This window comes from Stylophora pistillata, chromosome 4 (genome assembly GCF_964205215.1).
Source record: "Stylophora pistillata chromosome 4, jaStyPist1.2, whole genome shotgun sequence".
Lineage (NCBI taxonomy): Eukaryota > Metazoa > Cnidaria > Anthozoa > Scleractinia > Pocilloporidae > Stylophora > Stylophora pistillata.
The window spans coordinates 17926626-17949049 of record NC_142522.1 but is presented as its reverse complement, the minus strand read 5'-3'; the positions used below and the strand labels follow the sequence as shown (position 1 = coordinate 17949049).

At 38.0% G+C, this 22424-nt stretch overlaps 3 protein-coding genes across 4 annotated transcripts; 1 reads left to right on the top strand and 2 right to left on the bottom strand.

The window, feature by feature from the left end:
- Nucleotides 1-4170: 4170 nt before the first annotated feature.
- On the bottom strand, nt 4171-12918 carry LOC111325963 (uncharacterized). Of its 2 annotated transcripts, XM_022929885.2 has the most exons (12): nt 11965-12914; nt 11243-11302; nt 10706-10758; nt 9992-10136; nt 7930-8582; nt 7234-7341; nt 6745-6826; nt 6220-6331; nt 5807-5945; nt 5290-5401; nt 4625-4731; nt 4171-4514 (listed from the first exon to the last, which is right to left on the bottom strand). In XM_022929885.2, the coding sequence occupies exons 1-12, from the start codon at nt 12901-12903 to the stop codon at nt 4412-4414; spliced, it is 2613 nt and encodes an 870-aa protein (XP_022785620.2). In that variant the 5' UTR covers nt 12904-12914; the 3' UTR covers nt 4171-4411. The 2 variants fall into 2 exon arrangements, 1 of the variants encoding a protein (XP_022785620.2); XR_015999948.1 differs by lacking the exons at nt 4171-4514; nt 4625-4731; nt 6220-6331 and having other exon boundaries at nt 11965-12918.
- A 66-nt stretch (nt 12919-12984) lies between these two features.
- On the top strand, nt 12985-16557 carry LOC111325974 (zinc finger protein 474). The gene is made up of 2 exons (XM_022929895.2): nt 12985-13351; nt 13943-16557. Exon 2 carries the CDS (start codon nt 13983-13985, stop codon nt 15519-15521), a length of 1539 nt encoding a protein of 512 aa, XP_022785630.2. The 5' UTR covers nt 12985-13351; nt 13943-13982; the 3' UTR covers nt 15522-16557.
- LOC111325984 (HAUS augmin-like complex subunit 1) lies at nt 16021-22421 on the bottom strand. Its single transcript, XM_022929904.2, has 9 exons — nt 22293-22421; nt 21974-22148; nt 21456-21588; nt 20771-20905; nt 19556-19679; nt 18610-18675; nt 17867-17938; nt 17438-17485; nt 16021-16920 (listed from the first exon to the last, which is right to left on the bottom strand). The coding sequence occupies exons 1-9, from the start codon at nt 22335-22337 to the stop codon at nt 16870-16872; spliced, it is 849 nt and encodes a 282-aa protein (XP_022785639.2). The 5' UTR covers nt 22338-22421; the 3' UTR covers nt 16021-16869.
- Between the last annotated feature and the right edge of the window lie 3 nt (nt 22422-22424).

Here is a 22424-nt window from a genome sequence, read left to right as displayed (position 1 = left end):
TCTACCCTCGGGTAGTTGCGGGCTAACGTAGTAGTACATGGTTAAGCAAGGGTAGATGGGGGTAAGCGTGCTAGGACATGGGTTACCTAGGGTAAACGAGGGTGAACGTGGTAGAACATGGCTAACCTAGGGTAGTCGAGGGTTATCGTGGAAGAACATGACTAAGGTGGGGTAGATGAGGCTGAACGTAGTAGGATATGGTTAAAATGGGGTAGATGGGGGTAAACGTGGTAGAACATGGCTAACCTAGGGTAGATAAGGGTAAAGGTGGAAGAACATGATTAATCAAGGGTAGAAGGGGGCAAACGTGGTAGAAAATGGGTTACCTAGGGTAGAAGAGGGTGGACGTGGTAGAACATGGATGACCTAGGGTAGATGACGGTGAACGTGGGAGAACATGTGTTACCTAGGGAAGATCAGGCCAAACGTGGTAGAACATGGCTAAAGTAGTGTAGATAGGGGTAATCGTGGTAGAACATGGGATACCTAGGGTAGATGAGGCTGAACGTGGTATAACATGGCTAAGCTAGGGTAGATGGGGGTGAACTTGATAAAACATGGGTAACCTAGGGTACATGGGGCTTAACGTGGTAGAACATGGGTTACCTAGGGTAGATGAGGATGAACGTGGTACAACATGGCTGACCTAGGGTAAATGAGGATTACGTGGTAGAACATGGTTAATCAAGGGTAGATGGGAGTAAACGTGGTAGAACATGGGTTTCTTGGGGAAGATGAGGGTAAACGTGGTAGAATATGGCTTTCTTAGGGTAGTTGAGGGCTAACGTGGTAGAACATGGTTAAGGAAGGGTAGATGGGGGTAAACGTGGTAAAACATGGGTTTCTTAGAATAGATGAGGGTGAACGTGGTAGAATAGGGCTAACCTAGGGTAGTTGAGGGCTAACGTGGTAGAACATGGTTAAGCAAGGGTAGATGGGGGTAAACGTTGTAGAACATTTGTTACCTAGGGTAGAGGAGGGTAATCGTGGTAGAGCATGGCTAACCTAGGGTAGTCGTGGGTTAACGTGGAAGAACATGGCTAAGGTAGGGTAGATAGGGGTAAACGTGGTAGAACATGGGATACCCAGGGCAGATGAGGGTGAACGTGGTAGAACATGGCTAACCTAGGGTAGATGAGGGTTAACGTAATAGAACATGGTTCATCAAGGGTAGATGGGGGTAAACGTGGCAGAACATGGTTAACCTAGGGTAGATGAGGGTTACCGCGGTAGAACATGGCTAACCGAGGGTAGATGAGGGTTAACGTGGTATTAGATGGTTAATGAAGGGTAGATATGGGTAAACGTGGTAGAACATGGGTTATCTTGTGTAGATGAGGGTCAACGTAGTAGAACATGGCTAACCTAGGGTAGATAAGAGTTAACGTGGTAGAGTATGGCTAACCTAGGGTAGATGGGGCTGAACTTGGTAGAACATGGGTAACCTAGGCTAGATCGGGTTGAGGTGGTAAAACATGGTTAATGAAGAGTAGATGGGGGTAAACGTGGTAGAGCATGGGTTACCTATGGTAGATTAGGGCGAACGTGGTAGAACATGGCTAACCTAGGGTAAAGGCTGATAGTTGCGAAAGAAACTGTTTGGGGTTGCATCGGTAGGAGTAACGAAATAATTTGGATATATCAACAAAGTTGAATTGGTAAATTGGCCACCGTAACGATTACAAAAGCTGACGTTTCAAGCGTTAGCCCTTCGTCGGAGCGAATACAGGAATTGTGGGTTGTGTGTACTTTTAAAAGCAGAGAATGGAGCTCCGTTATTGGTGGGAACATGGCAACAAGGAAAACAAGAATAAATTAGTGGAATGAAAAGCGTTCGTTGATCCCTGTGGGATTTAGACTGCCGGTTGAAAGATGAGCTTTTGTTCAAGATTTTTATGGCTTTCCGTGCTACCTAAGTGTAAGGAAAGACCGCAGATTGCCATATGTTGCTTAGAATGATTAGGGTAGTCGAGGGCTAACGTGGTAGAACATGTTTAATGAAGGGTAGATGGGGGTAACGTGGTAGAACATGGGGTACTTAGGGTAGATGAGGGTGAACGTGGTAGAACATGGTTTACCTAGGGTAGATGAGATTTAACGTGGTACAACATGGCTTACCTAGGGTAGATGAGACTTAACGTGGTAGAACATGGCTAACCTAGGGTAGATGTGGGTGAACTTGGTAAAACATTGGTAACCTAGGGTACATGGGGCTTAACGTGGTAGAACATGGGTTACCTAGGGTAGATGAGGATGAACGTGGTAGAACATGGCTGACCTAGGGTAAATGAGGATTACGTGGTAGAACATGGTTAATCAAGGGCAGATGGGGGTAAACGTGGTAGAAAATGGCTAACCGAGGGTAGATGAGGGTTAACGTGGTAGAACATGGTTATTTAAGGGTAGATGGGGGTAAAGGTAATAGAACATGGGTTACCTAGGGTAGATTTGGGTAAACTGGGTAGAACATGGGTAACTTAAAGAAGATGAAGGTAACTGATAGAACAAGGTTAGCTAGGACATTTCGTGTAACATACTCGAGGGTTATATTACTTGGTATTAATGGATATTAGTTATTGGATATTAGTTATTGGATATTAGTTATTGATCAAAGGAAACTTTATTACAATGCTATGATCAAGCAGACAATGCTTTATGCATCAACCATATGGACATCTTGTTCTGCTGAGAATTTGCAGAAAGTCTTTAAACTTCAGAAACGCGCGGCACGTGTAATTCTCGGAGCTGACACTAAAGCGAATAGCGTACAACTGTTTAGGAAATTGAATTGGGTTCCATTCTTTCATGAGGCAAAAGTAAATAGGTCACTAATGGTGTACAAACGATTGTCTGGGGACTGTCCACCTTATATGTCCCAAATGCTCGTAAGAAATGCAGACACAAATGAAAGATCAAGCAGACATGGACAACTAAACCTCGTCTGTCCCCGATTCAAACGGGAGTCAGAGGGAGGTAGGTCTTTCACAGTATCGACCTCACGCCTCTGGAATACCTTACCACTGGACATAAGAATGAAACCTACTATCAAATGTTTTAAGAAGGCCATGTTAGATTCTTTTAAGAATAGTTATAAACGATTAGAACATTTTATCTTATAGTTTTTATAAACTTTGTAATTTTAGATTTTTAGCTCTTGATCTTTTTCCATAATTAATTAGTTTTTAATCTTTTTCAATAATTATTTGTAATATATTTTAAGAGGGCCACTGGTTTGTCAGTTTTATACTGGTATGTGTTTTACCCTCTTTAAATAAAGTTGATTATTATTAATATTATTATTATTATTATTATTGGGAGGTGATATGGACCCAATATGAACGCTTTACCAGTCAGAGGGAGAGGGCCTGATAGGCTCCTCTGGAGAAGTAGCTTACTTTGTGCCAGTATCGGGACTTTTTAACCTACTAAATTGGGATGTAAACTAATCCTAACTTTTTTTTTAAACCGAATGCCTACAGTTTTAACTCCGAAAATGCCCTTAGACTGGGGCGGATCGAGGATTTTAGTCAAGGGGGGTTCGGAGAATATTCCGAGGGCATGCTCCCCGGGGAGATTTTGAAAATTGGGCCTTCGGAAACATGATTTCCAGCATTTTAGGGGGTTCGACCAAACCACTCGAACCACCACTTGATCCGCCTCAGCTAAGAGTTGTTCAGAGCTCTGATGAAGGGCTAACGCTCGAAACGTCAGATTTAAAATGAGCGACTCATCTGACAAAGATAGCTACCCCCGCGACGCAACGCATTTCATACCCACTGTGAGGGGAAGAATACATTCTAGTACAACGATTCGACTGTGAGGAAAATAGCGCGAAAGGGCATGTTCTAATGCTAACTCGTCTATTGGTTAAGTAACTTACGTTCGTCATGATCAGTTACTCGACAAGTGGTCCACATGAAACGGCCAGAGCTACCATTCGTTCGGACGAAGGACTTTAGAAACTCTTTACTAAATAATTTTGTTATACCCCCCCCGAGGTAATTTCTTTAGAAACTTACCCCCTTTATTCAGAGCTACCATCAGTTTACGAAAAAGTTCCGACTTTTCGGAACAGTTTGCGAATAAGTTCCGTCTTTTCACACGAAATGAAGAAACTATAAGCGCCGACGTTTATCCATTTGTGCCGAAAGCATGGCTTCTCAAGGAACATGTGTTCATGTATACTTTATTCGAAAGTGGTTGATTGCATAATAAACGGTGAACAGAATTACAAGTTTTCCAAATAAGATTTCTCTCAGCTTGAAACATGTTCGAAGCCGAACCTATTGACTTCAAGGTGCATTCTTAAGTTTTATATCCGGCTTTTACAAAGCCTCTGTGTGGATGGTAGAAGTAAAAAAGTGTGGACGTAATAAAGCCCCCACACTTCTTCGACACGGCTCAGGGAGAGTTACTTCCCCTTGCTTCCCTTTCCTTTTCCTTTCGTCTCGGACCGCCTCTGTGCCTTTCGTGACGCTGTTTTTCCCTGCTGACTGTATTTTTGGTCGTCGTTTCTAAATTTAAAAAAAGAGAGGGTAAAAAGACTATGACATAGACCACAAGTATGTCTCTTCCACTCACTAGATAAGTAAGACATTCTCGACAACATACGCAGACACCCTACCTACTCATAGTGAGCTTGTCACGACATCCTTTTCCCCCTTCCCAGTGGGAAGAGCGTGACTTGGTCACGGACGATTTACAGCCATTACAAGGACGCTGAGAGTATGGCTGAAAGAAATGAGTAAAACTCGCTTAAAACATTTATATAACATAATTTATGTCGATCCTCTCTCAGTAGCAGCTGCTTTCACATTTCTTTTAAAGTCAGTTCCATTATTTTTACTTGCAAAGGCAATTAATTTGAGGTCTCGAGTGATAATCACTTCGTCAGTCAAACCTCGCGTGATTAAACCAGATCATGAAAATATCATGCCTATGCCAGCGAGTGCATGGCTAGTGCAAACTGTCTTCAGAGTTGGTTTATCTAGGCTATAGGAATTCTTGCATATTGCTCGGTCCTTCTAAAACTATGAATACCTCAATTATTTCAGGGCCAAAACATAAATGGATGCGCCCCTTTTCTTCGATGGTGAACATTACACCAATTCTTTCCCAAAGAAACAAAAAAAAAAAAAAAAAAGAAGAAGAAGAAAAAGAAGAGAACAGCGGCAACATCGGGATAATGAAGAAAGCAAGTGAACAGCGTAAACTTGGTGGATCAGACCTAATTCCACTCCAAACATGTTAAGAATCCATTGCACATACTCTTACTGTAGAAACACTCACTTGCTCTTTGGAACAGAAGCCACAAACCATCCGCGTGGCATATTTCATTTCATGACTTTCTTGTACCTCGTGGCATAAATCACATGGATAACATTTTCCACAACAAGGGAACCTAGAAAAGAGTACAAAATGTTTGTTAAAGCGACTCACAGGAATGTACAGTCAAATAATTTGGCGAGAGGCTCCTGCACCTAGTAATACATAATTCTATCAGTTTTAGGGAGGTCATCGATTTAAATCCTCGCAGGAGATAAATATTTCATCTAGTGTCTAACTTCAGTGAAAATTGAACATATACTGTAACTACAATCAAGATCTTCAGCGGCAATATAATTCCCTACCAAGAAATAATCTGTTATGTTTTGTGAGTTCAAAACAGTTTTAATGTCTTACCCAAATCGAACAATTTACTTCTGCAATGGAAAACAATTTGAAAAAGACAAGTTCTCGGGGCTTACGTACTATAATTCAGTTATCTTTTTTTTAACACCATAAGTTATGAACCTCATGACATTACCTGAGCCACCTGTAACTCTTCTTGTAGTGTTTACAGGTTCCGTTACCTGGTAATGGCTGACCTTCCTTTATTCCTGAGCTTTGAGCTGGCCTCTTAGGCTTGGAAGAAGTACTTGAATCTTTGGTTTTTTTAAGGGAGGCTGAAGAAATGTATTATGAAATGTACATTCAGTATCAAATGATTCTTCAATCTTTTTCATTACATCTAGGTAAGAAGCAAACGGTTCACAAAATGATGATGTTCAGTCAACTGTCCCCCACCAAGTAAATACTTATTTGAGAGGATGGCTTACTGAGGAGAAGGGTTCATTGGGTTAGCCCTATTGAACATATTTTATGTGTACAAATTCCTGAATAATAAGCATGTGTACAGACTACTGAGTAAGATGCTATAGAAATTCTTTCTTTTACAACCTGCTTGTGTTGCATCATTCTGTAATTCATGAAAGCGAGTTGACGGTATGTGGAATTCAAGCTTTAAATGGCAATGCCTACACCAGCTCCAGTTGGCTCCATACTGCAGCCCCTACATAATAATATGATAGGTTTGATGTTGCAGTCAGTATCTTTCCTATTTGTGAGACATTCTTGTTCAAGGAGTTGTCCTTGCTGTACAGTCAGAATTAACATACACTCTCTTTGTAAGTTTCACAAATCACCCTAAACAGCAACATTTCGGGCCATCAGTGACCTTTGTTCACTCCAATTTCTTTAATCACAGCTTTGTTGTGAGTATCTTTCCTTTAGCTGGGTGACCTTTGTGAATGATTCATTTCCTTAGGTGAAAGTTATTTCTTTGCATAAGTATTGTTATCATTGATCTGGGTTAAAGACAATTAGGACAACTATAACATTTACAACAGTTTTAGATCTAAAATGTCTCAGTAGGTTAATATCAAGACACCAATTGCTGGCTGTTTCAACCATCACTACACCAACCTTCACTGCTGTTTCTTTAGAACAGTGTAAACAACCTATCTTCAATTCACTTTCTGCTAGAACCACATCAAATGGAACACAGCTGTATGTGATAAATGCGACAGGTATAAGATTGATAATATTCAAGATCTCAAAACAACAATAGGCAAAAAATAAATGGGTGCAGAAAAAGTCCAGTTGTGTTCCAACATATTTCTAGATACTTCTTCCCAAGACATAAAAATCAATATTTATGAGCAAGCAAGCAAACTAGCACTTAGCAGCTAAAAAAATAAAACTGATATTAAATAACTGAAATGATAAAAGAGCTTGTGGCATTAACCCTGAACATATCACCTTGAAGTTCACGATTCTCATTTCACAAGTAAAAGGATTTTTATTCCAGTGCAGTAAAGTTTTTGTTCTGCTTTGGAGAGCAGTATACTGTTTGAATATGAAATTAGAATTAGTTTTATTACACAGTTCAATTTGAATGATCTCTTCACTCACCCATCCAAGTCTAAATATCCTAGAATTGAGGAAAACTGATGAATAACAACTGGTCTGTAGGTAACAGCAAAGACTGAAGCACATCTGGTACACTGCCTACAAACAGATCTGTAATAGGAAGGAGTTATAATACAATTATAATTTCAAATTTCTAATCACAAGGGAATTACCAAGCAAGATGGCAACATATTAGTTTAGAGGTGAAAGCTGAGAACTTTGACACCATCCTCTATGCACTGCATGCATTGTGCTACCCAGTCCACAGGCATCCCTGTTTAAAGAAAGAGTCTGTCTTATAACAGGAATAACGGTGATAGCAAAGCAAGCCCAAAACAGCAGAGATTGCCAGAAACCTAACTGACACACAAGGAGTGAGTAAATTTTGTTAATGTTACATGACTGTAAAATGTTTACATTTTGGAATACTTAGTGCTGTTAATCAACCATGTTTCATTCCCATACTATTTCTTCTTATAATAATGCATTCAAATTCTCAACAGTTCATTGCATAACTGAACACTACATCACCCATTGACACTTTTGCAAATTAGTCTATTGCTTTTTCTTGAGATGTCAGCTTGGGATGCCTGTGCCCAGTCCAGCAAAAAAAAGATGGACCTTTTGTAGATGCAGTTCATTAAATAGTCCTTTTTTTCCATTCATGTACAAGAGCATGTACTTTAACTAAATACATACCCTGATCCAGACAACTGTTGATCAATCCTCTGCCTGCACCTGTTGCACTCTAAAGTGAAAACTATCCTATTTCCAATCAAGGTGCTCACATTCTCTTCTAAATGAAGTCCTCTAAACTGAATTTCTGTTCCTCTCCTGACAGCCAAGGCAATATCATCAGTAATTCCTGCCTGATTGGCATGATCAGTTTCATTGTTTGAAATACCTTGTCCACAGTTAATATCTTCAATGCTTGCAGGTAGATATTTATTGTCCATGTCAACAGTTGCCTTCACTGTCTTGCTTTCCACCATTAATATTATTCCAGTACCAATATTAGAGTCGCAAGGTCTAATGGTACAATTTTCTCCTTCATGTCCACTAGGCTTTTTAGCTTCAATTTGGTGACACAATAAGGCCTGCTTTATATCATCTTTCTCTATTTCAACCATATTAAGACTCTCAGAAGGCTCATGACTTTTAGTTCTGTTGAAGTGAACTCTATCTCCACTGACTGGATGATTGTCATTGCTTTCTTCAAGCACAGGAACACTTTCTAATGTGAACCCTGAGTGTGGTGTTGATGCAGTTGCTAATATACAGATATTGTCTTGAGAAGGATTGTCAGCTACTTCGCACTCTATTGTGCTGCTTGAAAAAAAGCCTCCTTTCACCTGTACAGAATTAAAAACCGCATCATATAGGTTAGAGTCAGTGTAAATGAATGAACACTTGCTGGTTTTGATAGCCATAGTTGACCATGACTATTAATATATCTCTGATTACAAAAAAGTGCTTGATTCAGTAATTGGGTAAGTTCTAATATTGTTATTGCTCTGCTTTCTGAATTGAGGAAGGCGACATTTCCATTTCAAAGATTCATGAACAGCAAAGGTTAAAACTAAAATGTATACCTTGAAAGATAAATAAAATTTGCCAAAACAGTTCACTGTTTTCATCACATGATAACAGTTCATTACATGATAACAGTTGAAATTCACGTTAAACTTATGATGGTTCAGCAGTGGGCCAAGTTGAAACAGATACCATCCATCCCAGAGAGTTCCAGCTTTAATCTTTGTTAACTTCTCAATCATAATTTGCTTGACTAGTGTTTTGCCTGAGAGGCCCTTTTATCAAAAATCACTGGAGGCAAAGGAATAATGATGCATGGGTCAATTCAACATGTTACTCTCCCATCACCATTTGTCTGCCAAATAATGCATAGTTCACCCTTTTGAAAGTGCTCTTGAATGCTTGAGGCATTTAAAGCTCATCACCTATGCTAGAGAAATGTAAGCTTGTTTTTACTTCCTTCCAAGCAGACTTTTCAAATGTCTGTTTACAACTGTTTCGAGAAAGGTTGTTGGAAAAAAGGACAAAAGTGCATGCAACAACCTTGAAAGGTTGTAGCACGTTGCCAGAGACTCTTTATTCAGGTTTTCTGCCTAACATACTGCATGAGTGTGTATGCTTTACTGAATTTGCATACAATGTGTTATGCTTTTTAAATATGCGTAGTCGCAATGTAACATGCCAATGTTATCACGTGCTAATATGTTATATTCCCTTTTCTTTATAAGCTATGTTAATTGGAATAAAAGTAAACAAAAGCAAGCATTCATTGCATTGTGTATCTGTGAATTCGATGACTCGTCTTCAGCTCCAATTGATTCTCAAACCGTTCGAAGATAATGATAATAATGATAATGACAATAATCTGAGTATCTGGCAATCAATATGAATAAGTCAATAAATTCATCAAACCAACGATACCTTCTCCTTTCAGTAACATTTGCTCAGATTTCTCTGAAATCCTGAAGTTAAGGAGCTGTGACCTGAAAACTATCCACAACACCTTTTGGGATTTTCATGCCCTTTTATACTTTTTTTTTCAACAACCATTGTTAAACAGCTGAACAAGTAAATGCATTAATTAAAATTCTAGGAGCTGTTTGAAATGAACAATAGATCAAACAATCTACTAGCTTGATGTAAATTGTATTTTTTTTTTTTCAGGAACATTCATGTGAAGGATATGCACACCGGATTTTAGTTTTATCTTTGTATAAATGAGATATACCTGCCTTCCTACATCCACAATGAAAGATTCTAGGTTCCTGTCAAACCAATGGAGAAATGGTCTGAAGTATAGCTTTAAAATTCCTTGATCTATACTTGCTTGCTCTTGCTTCACAGCCCATTGTTGAATTTTTTGAGTTACAAACCTTGCAAAAACAGACACCTTAAGTTAGAAGTACCACGATGGGCACAAAACATAATCTTAAGCACAAAGATCCAAATTAAAGTAGGTTATGGCTGGTAAAAGGGGAGAGCAACACTGCAGTATTCTGTAACATACACCATACTTGTTAATCCATTGACCCCTAAGAGGGACTAACATCTAATTTCTCTTTACATTATCCTCCCAAATCGAATCAGACATAAAGCTTACAAGAATAGAGGAAATGATCACCAACTAAAGACATTCTTGGTTATTAAACAAATTCTTCTTGTCAGCACCTTAGGAAATGTATTGAGAACAGTATGGAGAATATATATATTGATGTTAGGGTGTACAGGGTTAATAGCACTAAATTCAGTATAAATAGTCCTTCCCCAGAATCAATTGAAAAGTTTCTCTTGTCAAAACTCTTATTCATCAAAGAAGTGGAGCCAAAAATGTTATAATCTAATGCCAAACCACAAGACACAGCCTAGCAACATCATATCATAAAAAGGTGATATATAGCTTTCTCAGTAAAACAGCACAATTTAAATATTCATAATAGTATACTTGATAATATCTTGAGAAAGAACTTGTTCCTTGGATAGGGATGCTGCAAAAATCTAAACAGTAAAAATACTCAGTAATTAAAAAACATGCACTATCATAGCACTTTCCTGAAGCTACTGGGTAAGAGGTGCTAGTTGAAGAGAGATTTAGTAATAAGGACACAGAGCCTAAGAATGGATCTCATGCAAAGCTGGTGCAACTGCTCAGTTGTGAAAAGGTTTTAATTATAATTACAAAATGCCCTCATAACTCCTTGTCTGGGATGTCAGCTTATATTTCTGTCCATGCTCTGATACATCCACACTGTTCTATCTTTTTCTCCCTTTACCTTACACTTACTAAAATTGCCTCATGATTTTAAAACAATGATGATTGATTGTAATTAATTCAGAGCAATACATTCTGAGTGGCCACATAGTATTGTTTAAGTCTCCTTAGTACACTGCACACAATAACATAAAATTAAAACGATTCCCTTAACGGTGAAATTAACTTCACCATCCAGCAGCCCCAACTTTTATCCTATGCTGAACTCACATGTAAAGGATAATCCTCTGGAAAGGATACATCAAGGTATACTGCTTCAATCTTAAAAGCCTGTAAAACAAAAAACAGGACTTGCCACATACCAAATTTAAAATCTTTTCTTTAAATTCTTGAATCAAATACCAAAGCTTCACTTCTAATGACCTTTTATCAGGCTACTAGATTTTCCAGAACGGTTCTTTAAAATTAGCCTTTTGTGGCTGAAATAATTATAGCACAAAAATTTTATCTTATGTGTCTACTGATACTTTATGTACCTGGCTACTGATTATGTTTTACAAACCATTGCTTGTTTAGGAAAACATGAATGAATCTGACTATTTTAGTCTTCTGAAACATATCTGTATCTTCTGAAAAGTATCTGATTTTATTAAGATATTTGATTCCTATAGTAAAACAACAATTAGTATTTAATAAGAAGGAAGGAAATTCAAATCACTGTCAGTATCTGAGGAACTGCCTACCTACTCCTCCCCTACCCAAAAAACAGTCAACTGATAACAAGTTAGGGGAGGGGTAGGTGTGCAATTGCTCTGATACTGTACTGTCATTGATCCAAAAATTCATGTAAGCAGACTCCAGCACACAGCATCTGCCTACAAATCCTTTCATTTTGTCCTCCCATGAGTGGATATCTTTCTTCCTCATACAGTTTTTTTTTTATGCACAGTGTCTCTACTTTCAAATTATGAGACAGAACATATTTGACTTACCCAGTCTGGATCTGTTGGTTTAAATTTAATCTTGTAACAGCTATTTTCTGTGATTTCATAGTAATTGTCTTTGAATCGTCTTTTAAGTTGCTGTATCTCAATTGATCTCAGTCTCATACATTCATCAGGTGGTTGTTCATTGACAACCTTCCCCTTGTCTTCGGCTATGGATTTTTTGCCAGGTGGCGATGGGATTTGGGCTTTTTTGTTATTCCTGATAACTTCATTTTGATTATCTGACTGTGCACTACGTGAATCTGCTGGCTGTCCAGTAAACTGCTTGGTAGAAATAGAGGGTTTAGATGCGGCCTCGCTCAGTTGAGGTCTCTTGTTATTTGACAGATTGCCTGCTTTTTTAGACCCTTTTCCCGCTGGAGGCTTCATTTCGGTTTTGTCACTAGAAGTAGTCACATGTGCGAATGGACACCTGTTGCCTCTTAAGCATCCCTTCTTTTTTTTAAAGAATTTACACACAACTCTTCGTCTATCTGAAGACTCTTTATGGTTATCTGTACCCTTCTCTTCACCCTCTGTTTGATCGTTTGAGTGGGAAACCTCTTCCTCCTGATCAGCAACATAGGGTTCAGGAACCTTCCCAATTCCCTCAGTTTCGTTGAATATCTTTAAATCCGAATGCAAAAAGCGGCATTTATTTCCATAAGCGCATCCTCTCTTGGTCTTGAAGAACCTACAGGGTTTCAAATCTTCCACTCGCAAACTTGAGCTTACCTCCTGATTAGATGGATTAAGAAGCTTTTGGACATCATGAAGCTTTCCAACCTCGGTTAAATTATTTCCTGGTAGATTTAAGGGTTTTTCAGGGTGTAAGAATTGGCACTCACTTCCAAACTTGCACTGTTCCCTCTGGAAAAATTTACACGTCTTTGTGATCACTGTCGTGGTTGATACATCCGCCATCTTGAACACACCGGAAGCCATGAAGCCTGGAACCCAATGATTCTTTTCGTGCAACCTCACTTCCGGTACACACTTTGTTTACAGTTGAGCGGTCTTTACACAAAATGAATGAAGAAAATTATTAGCTTCGTTGCCGTAGTACCACACCTGCCAGGAAAGAATTTTGTTTCTAGGAAACCGAGCTTTTTCATTTTCTCTGTTCAAGCAGTTATACTTTGATGCTGGTCGGATACAAAAACGTAAGAAAGGGGAGATTGGAACATTCTCCTTATTCTTCTGCAGCTGGTGACGCAAATGTTTCCCATTTCCGTCGCAACTTCTTCTAAATATAAAGTCAGGTGACAATCCAGCTGCCTCCATGTAAAACACCCAGGGCCACATAATGCTGCAGCCCACATCTCTCCGTGCATTTGAAGCCCAACAGGAAAAGGTCTTATGAACTAATACATTCGAAGAGCACCGAAGACAGGTATTTTCCATGGCTTGCTTTCGTAAATTTATTGCTATATTGAAGAAGCGACGAGGTCTGAGTGCTGGGAATTGTAGCCGTTTTGAGTCATCCCCTTTTATTAAATTTAAATCCCTTGCCTGGCCGAGAGTTATATTTTGTGTTTATGATATGAGCAGACATGCAAGGATTTTCTTTCAGGGACATTATCTTCTCTCGTGACTCAATATTTGTTATATACCCTCGTTGAGAAATATCTGATTACGAAATTAAAGCTTACTTAAAATTATTTCGGGGCTTTGAGAGATGAATTTTTTAACTCTTGTTTATATGATTATTAGAATTTCGCCGTTTCCATGATTTACGGGCTCAATTGAGAAAATCGATCTGCCTATACACCATGCGACGAACTTACGGAAATGTTTATTCTGCACTCCTCCGTCTATTACGGTTTATTGTAATTGTTTCGAGAGACAAACACGGCGACAGGAAATTTGAGAGGCTCAATTATATTTATGAGTGATGTCACTAAGTTCAAAGTAACACTTCACAGCCTGGCCTGCACGTTGGGTCATAAGGTAACCTTTTTAAATTCTATATATTTCTTTTCAGTCGAAAAAGCGATTAACTGACTCGAGCAGTCACGTCGAACATGCCGAAGCCACAAACAGTGATGTGCTACATTTGTGGGAAGGAGTTCAGTTCACACTCCCTCAATGTTCACGAACGACAGTGTGCTAAAAGATGGGAAATGACGAAACAGAAAGAAAAAGAGGATGCCAAGCAACAGCAGATGAGAAAATCTTCGCACGAGTCTCGTAAGCGACGAGTCTTACCCAACGTGCCGACTATGGACAGACAACAAAGTTTGAGTTTAGACGACATAAGAGGTTCTTCATCAAGAAGAGCATCGCAAACCCGACTCAATGCTGTTACAATTAGGGAACATGGGCAAAGATTACTTCAAGAGCGCTCTAAATCAATAGCCACTACAACACCACTGTTAAAGCCAGAATCCTCTCTAGGAGATATTTCAGATTCCTCTTCTGAACAGGACACTCTTGGGAAATTAGAAGTTCAGTCACACTCTTCCACAGAGCAAACCACATCAGATGACGACGACGTTGACAAGAGTAGCAAGGCGACAGGTACTGTGTCTGAACTAAACGGGCAACAGATGGACTTTCCTTTTTCAAGACCAGGGACAGTTACTCTTAATAGAAAGCATCTGACATCTAATTCACCTAGGAGGGAAGGCTCACTAGAATCACTATCATCAGACTCACAGGAAACTGACAGTGTGAAAGGGACACCTTTGGCCAAAGCAAGATTCTTTTCTTCTAGTAACCCCAATTTGATGGTTTGTTACATCTGTGGACGTGAATATGGATCTAAGTCCTTGAAAATTCATGAGCCTCAGTGTCTGAAGAAATGGCGTCTAGCCAATCCAAAGCGTTCTCGCAGCCCTTGTGGTCGTCAAAATGGGCTCAGTAAGGCTAACTCAGTTTCTTCCCTTACAAGTCAAGACATTGCTATCCTTGATGATCAGCAAGTTATAATGACCTCAATGTCATTACCACATCAGAAACTAGAGAAACAACGCTCTGCTTCATGTGAGAATCTCATTGCTACTACCAGTAGGAGACCATCCCGAGGCAACATTCAAGTATCAAAGATGGTTCTTTGCTACATTTGTGGTAAACAATTTACTTCCCACTCCTTACCAATCCACGAAAAACAATGTTTGAAGAAATGGGAGGCACAGAAAAAGGTTGATGCTACTGAAAAGTTAAAGAAAGAGTTACAGTCTAAGAAAAGGAACTCTATTCACTTGCCTGTTACAATTAAAATTGATCATGTTGAGGAAAATAACAACAAAAAGACACCATCATCCAAAAGAAGTGGAAGTTATGGGGATCTCTTATCCCCAGAGCAGGCTACACTAGATTATGATTCTGACACAGCAGACCAGGTACAAGATCAGGAAAGCTTTAAACCAAGTAAACCAGCCTTGGTTGTATGTTATCTTTGTGGCCGTGAGTATGGATCTGCTTCAATTTCTATTCATGAGAAACAGTGTTTAAAAAAGTGGCAGACAAGTGAAGCAAGAAAAGCACACGAGAAGTCAAAATCAGCAAAAGAGAAAAAACTAACTGGCTCAAGACAAAAACCAAAATCATTTGTATTTTAATGCCAAGTTGAACTGTCAAATTTAAAATTAGACACAACCTGTAAAGAGAGACACCCAGTCACCTAGGTGCAAGCTGATGGGCATGATCAATTCAGGGATGGTTGTTGCCTTTCTGTTTTAATCTTATTGTAGTTTACGTTATCAACCCTCTGAACAACCAGGGCCAATTTTATGCCTTAGGCTTTCTAATAAGGCTCTTGCTTGCCATATAAGTTTTTTTAAAGATTTTTCTGCTAATACATGAAAGTTTTTAATTTTATTGAATTATATTTCAGATTGCCTTTGCTGTAACCAAATTCCATTGAAGTTATTTAATTGTCAATTGTTTATTTTCAATACTCTTTGCTTTAAACATGGCAAGGAGTTTTGTGGGTTTATTCAAGCACACAGTACAAATTTGCTGAAAACTTACAATTTCCTCAATCTGACTTTTCTGTCCATAGTATACAGGATTTTGTTTTCGTAACTTGATGTTATTATCAACTTCACTGACATAAAATCACTTTTCCAAGTTTATTGAAAATCATTCTAACATATTTGTATCAGCTAGATGATGAATAGGAGACTTAAATCCTTACTTTACAGAAGTGTAAAATTGCTTAAATAATCTGTAACATGACCAGACCTGTTGAATAGTTTTGTTTGTAGATATGTTTACTCAGTAAGCCAAAGCTATTGAACTAGATCTGAAAATAAGAAACTTCACTTTTTCTGCACAAAATTTCTGGGTAAAGCATCATTTGAAATGATTGTTATTTACATTATTTTAAAAATCTGAATACTTTTTTTCTTCTTACATTTTTCTAATTATAGTGTTCTACTTTACTTGAAGACATTTCATCAGTGTTTAATCATACATAAGATGATAAATTTTTTTAAAATAGTTTATATCATGTTTCTTGTTGTGACAGGCAGCATTTTAGTCCAAAACATAGCTGTTTTAAGGCTTTTGAAAATGTACCTCGGAGTCCTTAACTTGTATTTGTGTAATAATAAACTTTTATTCTGAACAAATCTATAAAATTTGCAGAAGATATCGTCTTGCAGTTTTCCTGACTCTCAAGGATTACTACATAATTATGATAAATTGTTTTCTTGCTGGATGCCAATTTGAAATGATGTTGTTGTGCCTTCAGTTACCATCTTGCCAAGGCTGCTTTCTACACATCCACTCAGCCAAATTGATCCTGGCAAGTTCTATGGGACATTGAACAGCACAAGCCAGACACTGGCTGTAAATCCATATGCACAGTTACTTTTGTTCCAACAGGTCCTCACTGATTGCTTTTTTCATTAGTGTGCTGCAGGGTGCCAGAGTAATCTTGCATTTGATAGCACTTAAGAGTGATCATAAATGAAGGGTGTCTATGCTGACAGATAGCTGTTTCTCTAATGTTTCCTAAGAATGTCGAGACGTCATCATCAGAACAATAAAAATTTGTTGAATAGAACAAAAGATTTTTTAAATAAGAACAATCATCAAAATCATGTGAGCAGTAGCCTCCATGAGATTGAGAGTTAAAAAAAAAAAAAAAAAAACATGTCGGGTGACATGCCTCTGGTCAAGCAACAAGTCAAAGTCAACTCTTGCAAGTGAAATTCTTCAGAAAATAAAATGAAACAAGAAGTGTAGTCTGTTACAACCATAGTGCAAAGTGAAAATTTTAAATCACATCATGTAACCACAGGAGAAAATCCGTTTGTTTCTCAAGACCTTTGGCAACAAATGTCAATGTTTTGTGCCAGACCAACCTATCTCTGCTGACAACCAATTGAGGAAAGAATCTTGAATAATAGAAACATGGTATGGGTGACAGAAATATCAATAATATGAATATGGTGACAAAGAGACATTATGTCAAACAATCTTCAATGTATGACTGAGCACTACTCAATGTATCATTTAGGAAACATACCAATTGCCCTTTTGCTTCTTCAACTTTCACCTTGGCTTGAGAAATATCCTTGAAAAAAAAAAACACAAAGAAGCATGATAAAAATACAAGTCAATTCTTCAGTGTGAACTTATAAGTAAAAGTGGTAGATAACTTTAAACATAAACTAAAACGCCTAGTTGTGCAAGGTGGCTGAAATTAGTAGTACAATTTTGCCCCCAGGTACTTCCAGTGCTTCCAGTACAAGAAGGTGAAATTCATCTCTAACACCACCTATTTTTATTTCATATTTTATTTTTTATCTCCTGTTTATTATCAAAATCTTCAAATCAAAGAATGTGGAATAGTGTAGTTTGAAATTAAAATTCCAAAGCACCAAAGTCTCATTGATAACCCAAAGGTAACACATGAACTTCTGCCTTACAAGAGTTGTAAAGAAGTTCCACTTACAGGTGGTAGGCTATGGTAACCCTCTAACTTGTCTTTGAGTGGTTTCATCTTTGCTTTAATTAGTCTCACCTCCTGAAAGTTGAAAGAATAAAATTGTAAGTCACTTGACATTCTCTACTGCATCTATTTTTGAGTAAAAAAAAATTAACCAAGTTAAAAATTTAACACTTATGCCATTTTCTTCTAGATGCCAAAAGGCTGACATTGCTTCTTTGAATTATTGCCTTTTTAACTGAAAGAATCTATCACTAAATTTCCCTCATTTGACCAGTGATATAATTATTGCAAAAAGATCAAGGATAGTTAGAGTTGTATCAGTGGTGCAGGTTAAGCAAGTTGAAATTAAGGGGAACAAAACTAATTTCCCCCATATCACCTTTGCTGATTAGTATAGCATAGATGGTGATTGGGTTTTGTTGACACTTTCTGTGTTTACATAGTAATTTTCAGTATCAATGCCATCATCATCATCTCAAAAATATATCTAAATTTGGATTGACAGAATTGTATGGCATCCTCGTCTCAGAGAGGCGATGGTCAACGGATCTGTGTTCACTGTTGGCGGGCTCTTGAGTGGCTCAAAAGCCTGATTCTTGAGTGGAAGAATTGACAGAATTGCTTTCTGATATTCCGCATTCTAAAACAAAACCTTTCACAATAAATTTCCAAAGTGATGAGTATGAAGGAGTGAATTCTAATTAGTTGGAGCACACAAGAACAATGAATAAGATAACAGTTGATACCTCTGCTTTCTTAACAAGTGAACCATGGTAGATTGAGGAATCTAATTGTGTTTTACTTTGATATTCCTACAAAATGTAGAAAAAGAGATTTAATATATATGTACAAATTAAACTATGCCTGCTTAAAACAATCAAACTACAATGTAACTGGTTTGTATGTTCTATTACATCTGACAATATCTTGCATTAGAAGGGGCCACATAATTTTTATATGGGCAGAATATTCAAGCAAGAATTAATTGTATGACATGAGGTTCCTTTATGAACTGACTAAAACAATTACAATTTCCAAGAAAGATTTTTTTTAATGCAATGCCAATTTTTATATGCAAATAACTGTGGCAATAATATAAGTGAAAACTGAAGAAACATCTCTAATACAGACATTTTGTTTTACTTAGTATTTCCTATTTTGAGAAATCTCCAGCTTTGGATCATTTGATGGCTAGCTCTCTTTATGAAAGGTTATTGTGATCAATTGGGTGGTTGGTGGATTCATTGAAGTGTAATCAGCATAATTGAGGGATCAAGGGATATAATAACATATCCAATTATGACTAAAGAATCACTGGGCAAGAAATACAGCAGTTCATCCATCAATCACTTTTGATTAAAATGTGAATTAAAAAAATTAAATCATACAAATGTGTCGTCACGGTTAAATGCATCACTTGCTCACAGAACAATTAGAAAATTATTGGAAATGAAAATTTGATTCCATTTTAATTCAACTGCAGTGCCAATCCCTGCTTAGGAACAATGCAGGCAAAGATGACAAAGACATTTAATGATGGAATCATGGCTCATTTCTTATAATCAGAGAGGTCAATTTTGCACAAGGTGATTCTGATGATAAACACCTCATTATTCAATTAATCAACGGAAATGTTTCTATAGGTACTGAGAATTATGGATACATAGTTTTTAGTTTAACTAAGTCTTGTACCTCAAGTTCCCTGTTGCTTTTCTCATATTCTTTACACTTGAGTTTAACAAAGTCAGTTTCTTGTGCATTTTTCTTCAGCTGAGGAGTCTGTAATGCCATTTGATCCTGAAGACCATCAAGAGACCTGGAAGAATGCAACTCTTGAAGCAAACTATATCTTTGTTTTATTACAGACCTTACTCTAACAGCTCCTTTTTTATCTCAAAATGGGAGATATGGTAGCCACCCCCAAGTTGTACCGGTAGATGGGTCACAATGTCATGTTTTCAAGTAAGACATTTTACTCCTTACAATGCCTTTCTCCACCCTGTAGTATAAACAAGTACCAGCAGATTTGTAGGTTAAGCTGATGAAATGCCTGGGAGGATAGCTGCCTTGATTGATATCCCCTGCACAAGGAGTACCAATACTCATCAGAAAACAGAAAACTCAATAAGCTCCAACAATGAAAAGCCAGCAAGCTACCAAGACTTGCAGTATCTCCAGAATAGATTCCAATCATGCTGTGTGGTTGTTGTAGTTGTTGTCATTGTTGGTGTTATCTGTATATCACAATTCATAACAATTTTAATTAACCCTTTCACTCTCAGGAGTGACCACAAAGAAATTTCTCCCTACCACATTAAAAAAATTTTTAAGTAGAAAGGTGATGAGAAGAACAGAAAACATGGATTTGGGGATGCTGTTTGATTTGAACCCAAATTCTTAAAGCCAAAAATATGTTAAGCAGTGTATAGAGAACAGTGCAGTGAATAAACATTTTGATCTTGGGATTAAAAGGGTTATGTAATATGTAGAATTTAGCCTTCTCTGCATTTTATTTCAGTTCATTAGCATTCCCTCGAAAATATGTTATGTTTTTCTTTCCCGCGTTCGGTATAGTTTACATGTTGTTAATATTCTAGCTTTTTAGTTTCATCATTGATTTCACCAAGACAACATCTAGTTTAGAGTTGCCTTTTTCGCGGCCTACAGCGCCGATACAATGTAAGTTCCTAGTTATTATGTTCATCGCGTTCGCTTTAACCGCCTTTCAGTTTTATATTTCTACATTTTGTAAGCTTGTATTTTTGTTGGTTCTTCATTAGTTCAAACCTCTCCCTCCGATCGAGCGTTTGTAATCATTGCTATAAGCGGCCACAAAAAGACCCGCCTTTTGGCAGTAACATAATATTTTAGTGTACAATATAGTAATCTGAGTTTTTCAGTTGATACCTTTGAAGATCAGAAGCATTAGCTTGTGCTTTCTTTGTCTTGACAAGCAATCTGGAGAGAAGACGCTTCTCCTCTGTGTTTGCATCCACAGCAGCAGACAGTGCCTGGCTTTGTTCAGTAATACCCAATAAAAGACTAATAACAAAGGAACAATCACAATGAAAGTTAAAAGAAAGAGAGAGTTTTCTCTCAACAGACAGGTTGTCCTGTGATATTTATTGCTTGTACTCCTAAGCATGAAAATTACAAACTTGACCCCAGGCTGATTATCTTGAAGGACTTAAGAAGGGCCTCATTATTACTGGTGCCACAGGACACCCATTGCCTCCTTGTGTAGGCTCTAATTATTACAAGTGCTGCAGGACCCCCATTGGTCTGCCCACAGGTATACCTATTTGAGACAGTTAAGAAGAGGTTTGCTTGGACTCTGGCACTAACCAGCTTGTGTTGGCCAAGGCCTGATACCTTCCCAAGGCAATATAGGCTTTCTTTTAGGGACAACTAGGATGAGAAACCGGGACACTCACCATCCCCTCACTTCTCTTCAAATCAGTCAACTTCAGAAACTGCAATGGATTTGTCTCAACACCAAAATAACAATAAGGATACTATTTCTTCAAATTTTTGTTGAGGAAAACAACTGTCTTAACTGTTTTGCATTCAATAATTCACTGAAGCTGCTTACCTTGAATTGGAGCAGTCTTTAGTTCCAAGCAACATGGCCATAGATGCTAGGGTTTTTAAGCTCATGCGTCCTGACTGTGACATACAGGATACTGGTAGACCCACTTGTTCTGTTATCCTGGTGAGTCTTTCAACTGATTGTAGACCAAACAAATCATGCATCCTTAGCTTGTGTGTTTCAGTAGTCCTGAATTAATTATTTTCACATGAACAAGGTAAGTTAAAGCATAGAAAATCATATAATGCAAGCAAATTTCATGCTAGGTGGGTATAGGCACTGATTTGAAAGTTGTTGAACTTTCGAAAGTTATCTATTTTAATCAATAACCATAAAATACGTACTGGTAGACCCCGAGTAGACTCAAACTGTCTAAGCTTTTATATCTAGAAATACCTTGACATACAGATCTACCTTAACAGTTACAAATAAAACACAGAGTTAAGCCAAACAGAGTAGACACACATTATCATAATATGTATGCAAAAAAATATTTCCCACAAAGGTTGAGCGTGTAGCACCTTCAGCAGAATATTCCACCGCCTTCTGATTATAGTCCTTTGTGACAAGTTCAGCATACTTATTCTGTTCCAGATTTCTTTTCGCAAGTTGTTCCAGTATATTCAAAGTGAAGCTGTTTATCTCAAACTGGGGAATATGATCTTGGCCAAAGACTTGCTGCAGCCATGTAAAAACCTGGAAAAGTAGGAAGTGTCAATCTATTATGTATCCTTTGAAAAGTGGAACGATATGACTACAACATAGAGCAATCTCACATGCACATCCTTCCGGTAACTCACTCCCGATTTTCTCTCCTAGGAACACCCAAGAAAATCTTACCTGGTTGTGTTTTTCTCTGCTGTCAGTCGTTTGAAACTCCTCCATAATTTACTTCCACTTCACAATTGTTCTTGAAAATGGCGCGGGCTTTAGTAATGGTAGACCACCGTCCCTCGCGGTTTTTCTCCTCTG

Bases quoted from the DNA above. Each gene is read 5' to 3' on its own strand.
- LOC111325963 (XM_022929885.2), bottom strand. From the start codon at position 12,903: ATGGCTTCCGGTGTGTTCAAGATGGCGGATGTATCAACCACGACAGTG. The intron at 10,759-11,242 runs GTGAGTTCAGCA...TTTACTGTTTAG, and splicing joins CAGAGGATTATCCTTTACAT to ATTTTTGCAGCATCCCTATC. The intron at 8,583-9,991 runs GTATATCTCATT...AATTCTGTACAG, and splicing joins TTGTGGATGTAGGAAGGCAG to GTGAAAGGAGGCTTTTTTTC.
- LOC111325974 (XM_022929895.2), top strand. From the start codon at position 13,983: ATGCCGAAGCCACAAACAGTGATGTGCTACATTTGTGGGAAGGAGTTC.
- LOC111325984 (XM_022929904.2), bottom strand. From the start codon at position 22,337: ATGGAGGAGTTTCAAACGACTGACAGCAGAGAAAAACACAACCAG. The intron at 18,676-19,555 runs GTACAAGACTTA...TACATTTTGTAG, and splicing joins AAAGCAACAGGGAACTTGAG to GAATATCAAAGTAAAACACA. The intron at 16,921-17,437 runs GTATGTTTCCTA...CGACATTCTTAG, and splicing joins AAGAAGCAAAAGGGCAATTG to GAAACATTAGAGAAACAGCT.